Genomic DNA, 14,501 nt, shown 5'->3' with positions numbered 1-14,501 from the left:
TAAGACATCCTTAACTTCTTCACAGCTCCTACCGTGTGAGGTAACACCTTCGCGAGTCCTGGAGTTAGGATGTTCACATCTGTAGGAGCCGTTGTTCAGCCAACCGCAAAAGGCTGAGCTGACAGGCCAGAGTTTGGATCTCAGAACGCTCATCCGAGGTGCAGACCCTAAAATGGGAGCCGCGGGCTGTGGACTGTCTGTTGCTCATGCTTTGGGTCTGGACACCGCGAGCGGTGGACAGGAAGCATGACTGGCCATAACTCTGAATTCTCTTACGTAAGTCCGGTTTTCAGGTGCTGGTGACGACCGAGCGGCCCTGCTGTTCTAGAATCTGCCCGGGAGATCTTTGATATTTAAAGATCCCTAATTTACTGGAGCTTGCGCCTGTGCTCCAGGGCACTTTGGGGACCACACCACGGAATGAGGGGTCAGAGCCAAGGACAGGGTCGGCTGTTTTACCTTTACCTTTATTGCTTTCCGCAGAAACAGAGAGATTACACCCTCGAGGGGGAGTCGGGGAAGGTATCTAATCTTCAGTACCTGCACAGGTAAGGGCTGTCATTTTTTTTACTTTTTCACAATGTAGTAAAATATATCATTGGAATGAAAGAGTATATATAACGTTTATGTGTATTTTAATATTGTATAGTAAATAACACTAACAAACGTATGCACGTTTTATCATAAGAGTGTATATACCGGGACGCCTGGGTGGTTCAGTTGATTAAGTGTCCAACCCTTGATCTCAGCTCAGGTCTTGATCTCAGGATTGTGAGTTCGAGCCTCGCATTGGGCTCTGCGCTGAGTGTGAAGCCTACTTAGGAAAAAAAGAAAAAGGAAAAAGAGTATATATACTGCATTTGTATGTTATTCTGTGACCCGTGTAATTTTAAGTGTCGTATGTTAAGAACGAGAATACAGCTAGTAACTCCAAAGCTCCCTGTGGCCCCAGCCTGGTTATTCCTCCCTCTCTTCTACAGGTAACCACTCTCCTCCTCGTGCCAGACTCCTAAAGTTACTCTCCTCCGTGTTCTGAATGTTTTCCATCATCCCTTTTACATTTAAGTTCAATTTCAACTTAAGTTTAATTCTATATTGAGTTTATTTTGAGTGCAGCATAAGGATCTGCTTCACCTTTTTTCTGTTAGGATGATAGGCTGTTCCATTACAATTTATTGACTATGCCATCCTTCCCCCACTGACCTACAGCGCCAGCTCGGTCAGGCCTGCATCCCGTTTTCTCCTCACGTGCTCTTTTTTGGACCCTCTTCTGCTCTGCTGATTGATTTTCTGTACTCACACCAGTACTTGATTTCTTGTGACTTTGTAGGAAGCCTTAGTATCTGGTGGAGCAGGTCCCCCGCCAGGTTTTTCCTCAGACGTAGCTGGACTCTTCCTGTCCCTTTGCTCTTTCATAATACGTCTTTAAATCACTTTGTCAGGTTAATTTTTTTTTTAAGGTATGGCTCATTTTCTTTCACAGAAGAAGGATGGAAGGAAGAGTGACCTTTTTGGAACTTCATGGGGAGAAGTAAAGCGACCTGGGAACACTGCACTTCTCAGATTCTCTACCCCATGTGACCTTGAAATCTTAATTACTTAGTTGTTGCTCGTAACTTTTTTTTTTTTTTTTTTCAACGTTTATTTTTGGGACAGAGAGAGACAGAGCATGAACGGGGGAGGGACAGAGAGAGAGGGAGACACAGAATCAGAAACAGGCTCCAGGCTCCGAGCCATCAGCCCAGAGCCTGACGCGGGGCTCGAACTCACGGACCGTGAGATCGTGACCCGGCTGAAGTCGGACGCTTAACCGACTGCGCCACCCAGGCGCCCCGCTCGTAACTTTTTTAGTGAACTTGGCTCTATTTTCAGCCATTCCCCTAACCCCTCCCTTTTTTTTTGAGAACAAAACTGTGCAAACACCCTCTGTCTACATTAGAGAATTCAATATTATGTGAATGTCCAATTGAGTGCCAGATGACTCGGAGGGGTATCGAACAAGAACGTCTCTCTGATGTCCTGTATCGCAGCAGTTCGGTGAGAAAGCCAAGGCCCAGGAGGTTAGGGAGCGTGTTTGTAGTTAACAGCCACAGAGAGTCGGGAGTCAGGAGTTGATCCAACTTCCTATCCTTGAAAAGACCCTGAGCTTCAGCAGGACTCAGAAAACCTTCAAATTGTGATGCCTCCATGCCTTTGAATCCCTTCTCCCACTTGCACATGTAGCTGGTACCGGGACCGTGGATGGGGTGCCTATGTGACTAAGTCAGTTAAGTGTCCAGCTTCGGCTCAGGTCATGATCTTGCGGATCGTGGGTTTGAGCCCGTGTCAGGCTCTGTGCTCACAGCTCAAAACCTGGAGCCTGCTTCGGATTCTGTCTCTCTCTCTCTCTCTCTCTCATTCTCTCTCTCTCTCATTCTCTCTCTCTCTCTGCCCTTCCCCACTCGCACTCTGTCTCTCTCTCTCAAAAATAAACAAACATTTAAAAAAAAAATTTTTTTTTTAACTAGCTGGTACCAGGACTCTGGATTTAAATTAGGCTCTAGAAGCCAGCTTTGGGGTAAATTGACAGCAGGAATCAATTAGTCTGTTGTATTTTCATAAAACTTTGTAAAGATGTATCTAAATTCCTTTACCACTCTGAATAATACTTTGTTTTGAGAATCTCATTTTTTTGAAAAGCTTTAGGAAAATCCATCTCATGATCTTTCCCATTTCTCAGAAGCAGCCACTTGTCTTTTTTTTTTTTTTTTTTTTTTTTTACATCCAAGTTAGTTAGCATATAACGCAACAGTGATTTCAGGAATGAATTCCTTAATGCCCCATTTAGCCCATCCCCCCCTCCCACAACCCCTCCAGCAGCCCTGTTCTCTATATTTAAGAGTCTTTTATGTTTTGTCCCCCTCCTTGTTTTTATATTATTTTTGCTTTCCTTCCCTTATGTTCATCTGTTTTGTATCTTAAAGTCCTCATATGAGTGAAGTCGTATGATATTTCTCTTTTTCTAACTTCATTTAACATAATACCCTCAAGTTCCATCCGCGTAGTTCCAGATGGCAAGATTTCATCCTTTTTGATTGCCGAGTAATACTCCATCGTACATGTATGCCCCGTCTTCTTTATCCGGTCATCCATCGTTGGACATTTGAGCTCTTTCCATACTTTGGCTATTGTCAATAGCACTGCTAGAAACATTGGGGTGCATGTGCCCTTTCGAAACATCATCACACCTATATCCTGTGGATAAATACATAGTACAGCAATTGCTGGGTCATAGGGTAGTTCTATTTTTAATTTTTTGGAGAACCTCCATATTGTTTTCCAGAGTGGCTGCCCCAGTTTGCATTCCCGCCAGTAGTGCAAGAGAGATCTTCTTCACATCCTTGCCAACATCTGTCGTTGCCTGAGTTGTTAATGCTAGCCATTCTGACAGGTGTGAGTGAGGTGGTATCCATTGTGGGGTTTTTTTTTGTTGTTTTTTTTTTAACGTTTATTTATTTTTGAGACAGAGACAGAGCATGAATGGGGGAGGGTCAGAGAGAGAGGGAGACACAGAATCCGAAACAGGGTCCAGGCTCTGAGCGGTCAGCACAGAGCCCGACGCGGGCTCGAACTCACGGACCGCGAGATCATGACCTGAGCTGGAGTCGGACGCTTAACCGACTGAGCCACCCAGGCGCCCCTCCATTGTGGTTTTGATTTGTATTTCCCAGATGATGTGTGATGTGGAGCATTTTTTCATGTGTCGGCCATCTGGATGTCTTCTTTGGAGAAGTGTCTATTCATGTCTTTTGCCCGTTTCTTCACTGGATTATTTGGGTTTTGGGTGTTAAGTTTGATAAGTTCTTTATAGATCTCGGATACTAACCCTTTATCTGATATGTCGTTTGTAGATATCTTCTCCCATTCCGCTGCTTGCCTTTTAGTTTTGCTGATTGTTTCCTTCGCTGTGCAGAAGCTTTTTATTTTGATGGAGAACTCAATAGTTCATTTTTGCTTTTGTTTCCCTTGCCTCTGGAGCATGTTGAGTAAGAAGTTGCTGCAGCTGAGGTCAAAGAGGTTTTTGCCTGCTTTCTCCTCTAGGATTTTGATGGCTTCCTGTCTTGGTTTAGGTCTTTTATCCATTTTGAATTTATTTTTGTGTGTGGTGTAAGAAAGTGGTCCAGGTTCATTCTTCTGCATGTCGCTGTCCAGTTTTCCCAGCACCATTTGCTGAAGAGACTGTCTTTATTCCATTGGATATTCTTTCCTGCTTTTTCATAGATTTCTTGGCCATATGTTTGCAGGTCCATTTCTGAGTTTTCTGTTCTGTTCCATTGTTCTGAGTGTCTGTTTTTGTGCCAGTACCATACTGTCTTGATGATTACAGCTTTGTAATATGTCTTAAAGTCCAAGATTGTGATGCCTCCAGCTTTGGTTTTCTTTTTCAAGATTGCTTTGGCTGTTCAGGGTCTTTTTTGGTTCCATTAGAATTTTAGGATTGATTGTTCTAGCTCTGTGAAGAATGCTCGTGTTATTTTGATAGGGATTGCCCCTTATCATTCTTTAAACAAAGTCTCTTGGTATTTACCTCTACGTCTCTAAATGACACGCGTGTGTTGGATTTAGGTATTTCCTACCCCTTCCCACGATGGCCCGCGCTCTTCCTTTGGTCCCTCCCAGCTGGCTGCCTTACAGGCTTCCTCATTTCTCATACCATTTTAATTTCTAAGAGTTTGTGTGTATTGTTTGAATATTGATTTTTTTAAATAGTGTCTCTTTCTCTTTTTTTAATGTTTATTTATTTAGAGAGAGAGAGTACGAGTGGGAGAGGGGCAGAGAGAGAGAGAATCCCAAGCAGCCTCTGTGCTGTCAGCACAGAGCCCAATGGGGGCTTGATCCCACAAACCATGAGATCATGACCTGAGCCGAAATCAAGTTGGATGCTTAACCAACTGAGCCACCCAGGTGTCCCATAAACTTAGTGTCTCTTTCTAAGCTTATGACCAGAAAGTTTTCCCTCCCTCTTCTTCCTGCCAAGTCTGATTCTTCCAAGTTGCTGTTTTTCCCCTTGGTTTTGGCCTCTTCTGCCTTGTTAGATGTTTTCTTTATGTGGTGTTCGACATCTGTTAAAAAATGTACCTTGTCTGGTGGGAACTCCACTTGTGCGTGGGGCTCATCAGCTTGGGCTTCGCTACAGACGTTCTGGTTCTGCCTTTTCATCCGGGACCCTGACTCCAAAATCTCGGAGGGTGTTTTCTTGGGTGGGTCAGATCCCCAGAATGTACCAGCAGCTCTTATCCTACAAGCCGAGTAGGGGAAGGCTAGGGGGCAGCACTTAGGACTTGACAGTCTGGTAATCCCCAGTGTTCTTTGTGGAATCCTGACCTCAGCTATGCCTGTGTGCCTGTCCCCAGGCTGTGTCCTCTCCCAGGGATGCCTCCAGTCTTCTGCCAGAGTAAGACAGAGATCTAGAGGCCCAAATACTTTCCCCCTCTAAATACATTTTAAACAGTCTTCGATTGTTACCACATTTATATTCCCAAGTATTAAAAGAGATTTTCCAGGCGGTCCAGTTACAATAAGCAGGCATAGTCTCCAGTGTGTACGTGTGTTCAGTACACATAACCATCCAGAGAAGTTGTCCCTTAGTATTTTCTGAGAAGAGAAGGTCATCGGATGAGTAGGAGCAGCTGTCGTGCAAGCTCAGTGTCCTCATAGTGTGGGCCAGCACGTCGTTAATCCTTGCTCGAGGGACGAGCTTGCCGTCCATGGATCATCTCAAGGACTAACAGTGACTCCTGAAGTTAGTAGCTTTGTGGCTCTTTAAGAAAGAAACAGGGGATATAATTCAAGCTAAAATCAGATTTCACCGTAAGGTCTCATACTGGCTCGCCGCAGATTTGCCACTGAATAGCAGCCAGAATCGTGGGCCCCTTGAGCTTGAGGCCCAGGCCAAATGGCCCTACTGTGTGACACGCCCTCGCCCCCACGCCCTTCCCCTAGGTCAGTCCCAACTTGTGGTCCAGTGCTCTTCTCAGAACGCCAGCTTCTGTGAGCATAACCTGAGCTGACGTGTGGTACATTCCAGCTACCTGACTTACATCAAGCTGTCAACGGCCATCAAGCGGAACGAGAACATGGCTAAAGGTCTTCAGAAGGCACTGCTGCAGCAGCAGCCGGAAGACGACAGCAAGCGCTCCCCGCGGCCCCAGGATCTGATCCGCCTCTATGACATCATCCTGCAGGTGACCCACGAGCACTAGGGAAGCCAGGGCCCGTCCTTTGCATGTTGGACACAGAACGACTCGGCTTTGCACAGTGAAGGGGGTGTGACAGGCAGCGGCTGTTAGTGTCTTGGGAAAAAGGGTCTCGTTCTACCAGCTCAGCAGTCTGGGCCTCGACACGCCACATGCTGATGTGTAGAGCCAGTGACCCCTTAGGTGTTATCTGTGCGAGATCCTCCCCCACAGGCCGTGGGACCCCCTGAGGCCATGCCGGCTTGGCCCCCGGGAGTTGGCCGGTGAGTAAGATCAAGAGACACGTGCACACAAACCAGGCCTCTGTGGGAGATGCCAAACAGAGGGCTGCTCTGAAATGAAGGAGGCAAGAGGCCTCCTCTAGCTGACTTGGTCCGGGAGGCCTCAGAAGGAGGGGAGATGTGAGCAGGGGCGTAAAGGACAAGCGGGCTTTCGGTAGCAGAGAGGGGGCGGCGGTGACACCAGGCGTGGCTGCTGCCAAGCTTCCCCTCACAGACCTTCCCGTCATTCCTGGCCCGGGCTCTCCTTGCCCACGTGTGTTTTTTACAGGGTTTCCTGTCAAAAACCCAGTCAGAGGCCTGCTCTTCATGAGTTCTCTTGTTGCCTCTCTTGTGCAGAATCTGGTGGAATTGCTCCAGCTTCCTGGCTTAGAGGAGGACAGAGCCTTCCAGAAGGAGATAGGCCTGAGGACACTGGTGTTTAAGGCTTACAGGTAAGGTCCCATGAGGTGGATGGGGCTCCCCTGTGCTGCGTGCTGTTTCTGGAAGCCTTGGGAGCGTGGACCAGACTCGAGAAGATTGGGTTGTTAGCTGTATGCCTACCTGGCCCGCGGTCAGAACACTTAGACCGGCGTGCTCAGGGGACGTCTTTGCTGAAGGTGGTGGCTGGGAGTTTCCAGTGTACCTCGTTTTCTCTTTGGATGGGGTGAGGGGGATGGGGGAGCCCCTGCGAAAGGTCTTCTCCCTCCTCTCCCCTCCTTCCTCCCGGTGGAAAAGGGACAAGTGTAGGAAAGGTTTAGTTAACAGAACCAGAGCGGAACCTGAATTGGATTGGGAGAAAGCTAAGCTTCGGTTTTGTTTTATTTTGTTTTGTTTTTTAAGTGAATCATGTTATTTATAACTTGGAGGTGGGCAGTGTGGAGCCAGGTGGGCATGGACAGGATGGCAGAATAGCGTTGGTTGTGAAATTGTGCCCCCGCCTTCTGGCTCTCATGCCCTAGCGCTAACTCTCTAGCGCGCCTCGTCGTCGCACTTGTCACCCCTCCTCCTGGTCCACGTGGACCCTTCTGTTAGGGACCAGCAGCCCCAGGCCCTGTTGACCCCAGTGGAGTAGTTTCCATTCGGAAGAGGATTCTCGGGTTTGGTTTTGAAAAAGATGAGCAGGGATGAACGAGCTGGCCCGGACGTGTGTGTGGCGGGTGGATTTCATACTTGAGCCGGGCAGCCTTCCTCCTTCGTGCCTGGCCCCGCTTCTGCCACATGCCTTTGGGAGCGGCAGAGTCAGACAGTCGATGAAAGACAGCGGGTCTTTCACAGAGTGGGACCTGCACTGTCACCGGCGGTGGCAGGGAAGAGGCTAGGTTAGCCTGGCAAGCCCGGATGGAGGATGTCGGGGTCACCACGCAGTGATGCGGAGTCGGGATCTTGTGTGCAGTGATCCTGAGGTTAAGAAACCTGTTTGCAGGGGTGCCCGGATGGCTTAGTCGGTTACGCAACCGACTTCAGTTCAAGTCACGATCTCAAGGTTTGTGAGTCGAGCCCCACGTCGGGCTCTGTGCTCACAGCTCGGAGCCTGGAGCTGCTTCAGATTCTGTGTCTCCCTCTGTCTCTGTTTCTCCCCCACTCGTACTCTGTCTCTGTCTCTCTCTCTCTCTCTCTCTGTCTCAAAAATAAATAAAGATTTAAAAAATTTAAAAAACAAACCTGTTTCCAAACGTAAAATTTAGCCTTAACTTGAAGGAAAGCCTTCATCTCAGGTGACTGTTGCTCTAGAATACTCTGGCTCTTTCCCGTTCCCCTCAGGTGTTTTTTCATCGCTCAGTCCTATGTGTTGGTGAAGAAGTGGAGCGAAGCCCTTGTCCTGTATGACAGAGTCCTGAAATACGCAAATGAAGTAAATTCTGACGCCGGAGCCTTCAAGAACAGCCTAAAGGTGAGTCGTTGGTCCTTGTTTCCAGGCCCAGAGAAGTTGTGCTGTGAGGCTCCGTGGGGGCTGAGGCCCCTCCTCAGGTTGGTCCTGCCTGGTCTGCCGTGGGATGTAGTGTGCCCCCGAGGGCCCGGGAGCCACAGGCTGTGACTCCTGGCAGCGTTCCAGGCCTCACATGGACTCACGTGCTAACAAGGAAAGCCATTCCCTGGTTAAAATAAAGCTGAAGTACAGTTCTCAGACTCGGCTACATGTTACAGTCACCTGGGAAGATTGTTAAAAGGTGGCTGAGTCCCACCCCAAGAGATGCTGGTTCTAATCAGTGTGGTGTTTAGGGTGGGCACCGGGATTTTTTAAAGCCCCTCAGTGATCGTGATACACAGCCAAGTTGAGAACCACCGACGAAGCCTTTCCACACAAAGTGTGCCTGTGCCAGCAGCAGCATTTGGGAACTTACTAGAAATGCAGACTCTCAGGCCCCGCTCCAAGCCTGCTTGGTTTAAATCTGCATTTTAGCGAGTCCCCCGGGCAATCTGGGTGTACCTCCTCGAAGCTTGCCTGCCTGTGGAAAGTACCTGGTGGTTTGGTTCGTATTACTGCTTGTTGAATGACAGCTAGCTCCTTAAGCTGTGGACTGCTGGGATGAAGTGGAGATCAGAGCATTGGCCGGGCCAAGGAATCCAGGCACATTTTACCGGTGGAGCCTACTTGGAAAGGCAAGCCGGGACTACCCATGGCGGGACCCACTGCTCCCCAGGCTCCCGCCCCTTCCCTCAGAACAGTGCTGGGTTCCAGGGTAACGTGCACACCTGGCTTCTGCCTTCAGAGAGCTTGTGGTTTTGTCGCAGTCACAGACTGGCGAGCAGGAAGGAGCAGGTCCTCTGGTGAAGGTGGAGAGAGAGGAAGGAGGGGGGTGGGGGGCGTGTGACCAGCACGGTGGCAGTGTAACCATGGGATGTCCTTGGGATGTGGAAGCAGACTCTGCGGACAGTTATCCCAGGAGGAAGAGGCATTTACAAATGCCCGTCTGACCTAAGTCTGGGAATGGAGGCGGGAGGATTCAGATCATTCCGAATTTCGCCGGGCGTGAGACTGCAGCCCGCTCTGTGGCCCCCCTATGCTTCAGTCTCCTCCTCCGTAAAGGGGAGTGCAGGTTATGTCAGGATTATTGCAAAGATGGAATTAGCAGTTATGTGAACTGCTCAGCACAGCCTGGCCCATCGTACATTTAGCGTCTGATCTGCTTATTTATTGTTATCATCACAACTCTCTCCGGGCAATGTTACTTAAGCCACGGCATAGCTTTTCCTGTTTGAAACAAGCTAGTTTTTGTTTCGTTTTTTAAGTGGGGCTTGAACTCACGACCCTGAGACTGAGTTGCCCGTTCCACAGACTGAGCCAGGCATGCACCCCAAGCTAGTGTTTTGTTTTCTAATAGGGCAAACCATTTATAAAGTCTCAAGCCTACGAAAATACCAGTGGGATCACTTAGCGCAGTCAGGTTAGTTTGGTGCCCGTCTCCGACCTGGCCCTGGCTCGTGAGAACCTGTTTTCTGACTCGTTAACAGGACCTGCCTGACGTTCAAGAGCTCATCACACAAGTGAGGTCAGAGAAGTGTTCTCTGCAGGCGGCAGCGATCCTGGGTGAGCCACTTGCCTGTGCCTTGCTGACTGTGTTCCCAAATTTCCTTCGCTGCCATCCCTCCTCTGTGCCACCCCGTACACTACTGTTTTGGTTAATCTGTAAGATCTTTCTTTTTCTCTGCTGTTACATCTGCCACATGAAGGCATCAAACTGGGTAGAAGAATTTAGAGAAAGTGTTAGGCCATCTCCTCTCCCTAGTAATTTTCGTACGGCCGTGGGAGCTCCACCGGGCTGACGTTACTTCTGGGTTTATCATGTGCTTGTCTGCAGTGCTTAGCAGAGTGTGGCCCAGGAAGGAGAGGGCTAACTTCCCCACATGTTGGCTCTTGGGATTTAGAACCCATACGTGTGACAGGTGTCATCTGTGACTGTGGTGTGTTAAGTGTCTCTTCTTACGGAGTCCCTTTGCAACTTTCAGATGCAAGTGACTCCCACCAAACGGAGACTTCCTCCCAAGTAAAGGATAACAAGGTACGTCTGGGGCTTTTGAGGAATGAAGAGTAGGGTTCATAACTCACTAGGAATGTGTGCTCGGTTACAGAGCAGAGGACCCTTAACTTCTAAGTAAACACCATACTTGTCTCCCTTCTTTTACTCAGAGACCTCAGAGCTGCTTGGGTGAGGTTACGCCAGCTAGGTGGGCCCAGATAAGGAGCGTGTAGTGTGGTGTAGGAACGTGTACTGTGCAGAGCAGCTCCACAGGCTGGGAGCTCTGCCTGGGACGTCCGGTAGGCCTGTGCCCCGGTCCTGGCCCACCCCTCGCTCACCCTCTCTAGGCTTCAGTGACTCTCCGCTATGAAATGGGAACATGACGGCACCCTCATAGGAGATTTGTGGGGATCGAGTGAGGGGGCCCCTGTAGGCTCTGAACCGGATGCTCCGCGCGTAGTGAATGACGCTGCCCTGGTGGCCCGTGGTTAACGCCCGGGTTCCTCCCTCCGATTTGCCTTCCAGCCTCTGGCCGAACGGTTTGAGACTTTCTGCTTGGACCCTTCCCTTGTGACCAAGCAAGCCAACCTCGTGCACTTCCCGCCGGGATTCCAACCCATCCCCTGCAAGCCTTTGTTCTTTGACCTGGCCCTCAACCATGTGGCTTTCCCACCCCTCGAGGACAAGTTGGAGCAGAAGACCAAGAGTGGCCTCACTGGATACATCAAGGGCATCTTTGGATTCAGGAGCTAACTCGGCTCTTCTTGGGGGCAGGGGGAGAATCTCACTCTCCATCTGTATCGTGAGAAAACCCCAGCAAGTTCCATGATATTAAATCCAGGTCTGCCTCGGCCCAGGGCCGGAGTGTAACATCCTCAGCGCTGCGTCCCTATGTCTCGTGTGTTTGTGCACTTACGTTCTTAACCGGTGTGCTAGAAGGGGACCCTGCTGTCTTCCGGTGGACGTGTGCGGGATCCCTCTGTCCGCACCTCCTGGAGGAAGGGCCGTTGCCGCGTTCGGGTGGGTCCACGCCAGGCATGGATGGGAGCTTGGAACTTTCTGTCATGTCTCTTCAGTACCATGGATTTGAAATGGACTCCTCCTCGCTGTGAGCATCCAGAGTCCGTGAGGGGTCTGTGACCAGGAAACACTGGCAGCGTCACCCCAGAATTACGGTCAGCCTTATTCCCTGTCACCTCCTAGTGGAAGTTAAGTTTCAGAACAAGCAAAGAGCTCTATTTTTAGAAGAAATGTGTTACACTCAGAAATGATGAAAACAAATCTTATATTAAAAGGCAAAGATGCTGGAGCCTGTGCCCATTTTTTACGTGTCCTCACCCATCCCGTCCTGTCAAGCGTACCCCGACTTGTGGCAGCTCGGCCATGTCCGAGGCCAGATAGGGCAGTGTTCGAGAAGGTGCCCCCCATCAAGATTTTTAGATGCCATAAATTATATTTGAATCAATTTCCATGCTGTTTAAACTTTCTCCCTTAGTGACCCTTTTCTATTTCTTTCGTAGCATCAATAACAGAAGTCCCAAAAGCAGTGTAAGAAAGCTAGGGATAAAAATGATTTAGACATGAGCTGTATCTGAAACCACTGAATCCCTTTTGGGGACGCACACTCACCCCTTAGGAAGGCAGAGCCACTGCGGGCAGTGTTGGCTTCCCTGCGGCACAGACCTGGAGCCTACTAGGGCGGCTTGAAGGGGAGGTTGGGCAGTTAATGAAGGCCTGAGACTGTTCTTTCAAGATGGAACCCACGGTGCCTTGTGTTTTTCCGGGAAAGCTGCAGAGGGTGGGTATTGCCAGAAGTTAGGAGACTGGAAGACAAATCAGCCGCCTGTGTTAGAGTTGAAGGTTGTGTAGGACACCAGGTGCTCAGATTGTGAGCTCTCCTCCCCTCAGGATCTGCTCTGGGTCAAAGAGCCTTAGGAGGCGGATTTTGTTTCTAAATGGAAAGTTTTCCCATCTGTGCCACGCAGTTGAGGGGTGTCCTCCCCACCTCTGACGATACGGCGCGGATGACCTGAGCCTGACGTCTTGGGTTTTGGTCCCAGAGGCTTGGAGCAGTGTCTCTAATGGTCTGAGGGAGCCCTGGGGGCCTTTATCCTTTTCCTCACCCTCTTCTCCCTCTTCTTGGCTCTCCGGCTTAGCAGCACCAGGCTGTGGTCTAGGTTCTGTACTTCCCTCACCACATTCTCTGCTGACCCTCCAGCCACAGCTGGGCCGGACACCCACCTGCAGGCAGCCCTCCAGCCTGCATCTCCTGCCCCCATCTGGGAAGGTGTCCCTTTGTATTGCAGATGGCCCTTCCTGCCCCTCCCACTCTTTAGAGTGCTGGCGTCAGTAGGGGATCAGAGTCTGGAGTCAGTCATTCTGATTGACCTTTTCTAAGCTTTTCCTTTCTTGTGGCGACACCAGAAATTCCCTTCGTCCCAGTGTCCCTGGCAGCTGCTCTGTAGTGGTGGCTGTGGTCGGCCAGTGAGGCTGTAACAAGATATGTTTAGTATTAAGAGCACATGTTTACGCAAGAAGACAGACCTGGCAGGGCCGAGGTCTCCGGCTAGTTTGTACATCCCTTCACACAGGATCCCTTGACATTAAACAGCCTGTCGCGGGAGACAGAGGGCCAAAAGCAGGACCCCATTCTGTCCTCGGGCCAGGAAGCAGCTCTCCCCTCTTCATGGGAATGGGTTCAGACATGAGCCCTGGGCTGCTCCTTGGGCCGGCACAACTTGCTGGGTAGAGTCACAGAATGAAACGCCAGCGGCCACTCAGTCCTTCCTGCACAGGTAACGAGAGATGCAGTGAGGTCTCGGGGTATAAGGTTTGGGTGCGGGCACCCGCTTTGCTTCCTGTGCTCGTTCCTGCAGTTGTGGCTCCCCTCCCTCCACCCAGATGAGCTACGCTTGGTCGGCAGGTTTGGACCCTGCCAGAACTTCAGTCTCCCAAGTTGCAGAGAGTAGGGGAAGCTTAATTTGGTCTCTGCACAGTAATTTTTTTTTTTAATGTTTATTTTTTGAGAGAGAGAGAGAGTGCAAGTGGGGTGGGGGGTGGGGGGACAGAGAGAGAGGGAGACAACAGAATCCAAAGCAGCTCCAGGCTCTGAGCTGTCAGCACAGAGCCCGACACGGGGCTGGAACTCGAACCTTGAGCTGAAGTCCGACGCTTAACCGACCGAGCCGCCCAGGGCGCCCATGGTCTCTGCACTTTTAGAACATGCCCTACAGCTGCTGTGCTCATGGTTTCTATTTGCTTGTCTGTTGAGTGGTGGCGGTCTTGGTTTGCAGAAGCAGTAGTAGTGAAAAGCTAACTTCAGTTCCCAGGGGATAATGCTGAACATCAGATTCAAAGACATAATTTGGCCAAGTTTGTTGCCTGTGAATCTGTTAGTCCTGTTTGGAAAAAAGGAGCGTTGAGACACCTGGGGTCAGACAAGCCCTGCCTTAGCAGTTTCCTACGTTTTTTCCTCCTTTCTTGTGATTGTTCTGGGGTACTGGGCCTCTCTGGTTTTACATTAAGCTGAGAATTCTTGGATTCCCTGTTGGAAATGAAACACTGCCAGGCTGGGTCCCATCTCCTGGTGGCATCCTGAGCCTTTGACCATGGCCCTGAGGTGACAGCCTGTGGTGGCAGTGCACCCCTCCCCCCACGGTGGCCTCACCCCCTCTAGGAGAGGACGATGGACTCCGGGGACTTCCCGGGAGGGGCTGTGCTCCGCCTGGCCACTGTGATGCTGTGATGCCGATTTGGCTCATCTGGCATCATTCGTACCAAAAGCTAGCTGATGGCAGAATTCTAAACAGCACATGGCCATCCACAGCCTTCACAAGCTTGGAACCTTCAGAGGCCTAGGAAAATGTCCAAAGGTAGGAAAAACATGTGTTGGTTTTAGTTTTATTTTTAAGACACTTGTTGCTACGGAAGAGACGGAAACCAGGTTTAGCTGTAAAATTTATCGATGTTCCAAAGCCGAGAGATAAATTGGAAGCTGCCTGCATCCTGACAACCCCAGCTGGAAGAATCTAGCCCGTGGGTCCACC

At 49.9% G+C, this 14,501-nt stretch overlaps 1 protein-coding gene across 2 annotated transcripts in view; it reads left to right on the top strand.

Annotated features, from left to right (window-relative positions):
* Positions 1-11,764, top strand: part of SRP68 (signal recognition particle 68) — a 35,779-nt gene extending 24,015 nt beyond the window's left edge. For both annotated transcript variants that reach the window (XM_007091277.3, XM_042966410.1), the window contains 7 exons: positions 484-548; positions 6,068-6,224; positions 6,854-6,948; positions 8,258-8,387; positions 9,950-10,025; positions 10,445-10,497; positions 10,981-11,764. In XM_007091277.3, the coding sequence (XP_007091339.2) occupies positions 484-548; positions 6,068-6,224; positions 6,854-6,948; positions 8,258-8,387; positions 9,950-10,025; positions 10,445-10,497; positions 10,981-11,208 (804 nt within the window). In that variant the 3' untranslated portion in view covers positions 11,209-11,764. The remainder of the gene's footprint in view (positions 1-483; positions 549-6,067; positions 6,225-6,853; positions 6,949-8,257; positions 8,388-9,949; positions 10,026-10,444; positions 10,498-10,980) is intronic.
* Positions 11,765-14,501: the final 2,737 nt, after the last annotated feature.

This window comes from Panthera tigris, chromosome E1 (genome assembly GCF_018350195.1).
Source record: "Panthera tigris isolate Pti1 chromosome E1, P.tigris_Pti1_mat1.1, whole genome shotgun sequence".
Classification (NCBI taxonomy): domain Eukaryota; kingdom Metazoa; phylum Chordata; class Mammalia; order Carnivora; family Felidae; genus Panthera; species Panthera tigris.
The sequence above is the reverse complement of the archived record's forward strand: the minus strand, read 5'-3'. Positions and strand labels throughout refer to the sequence as shown.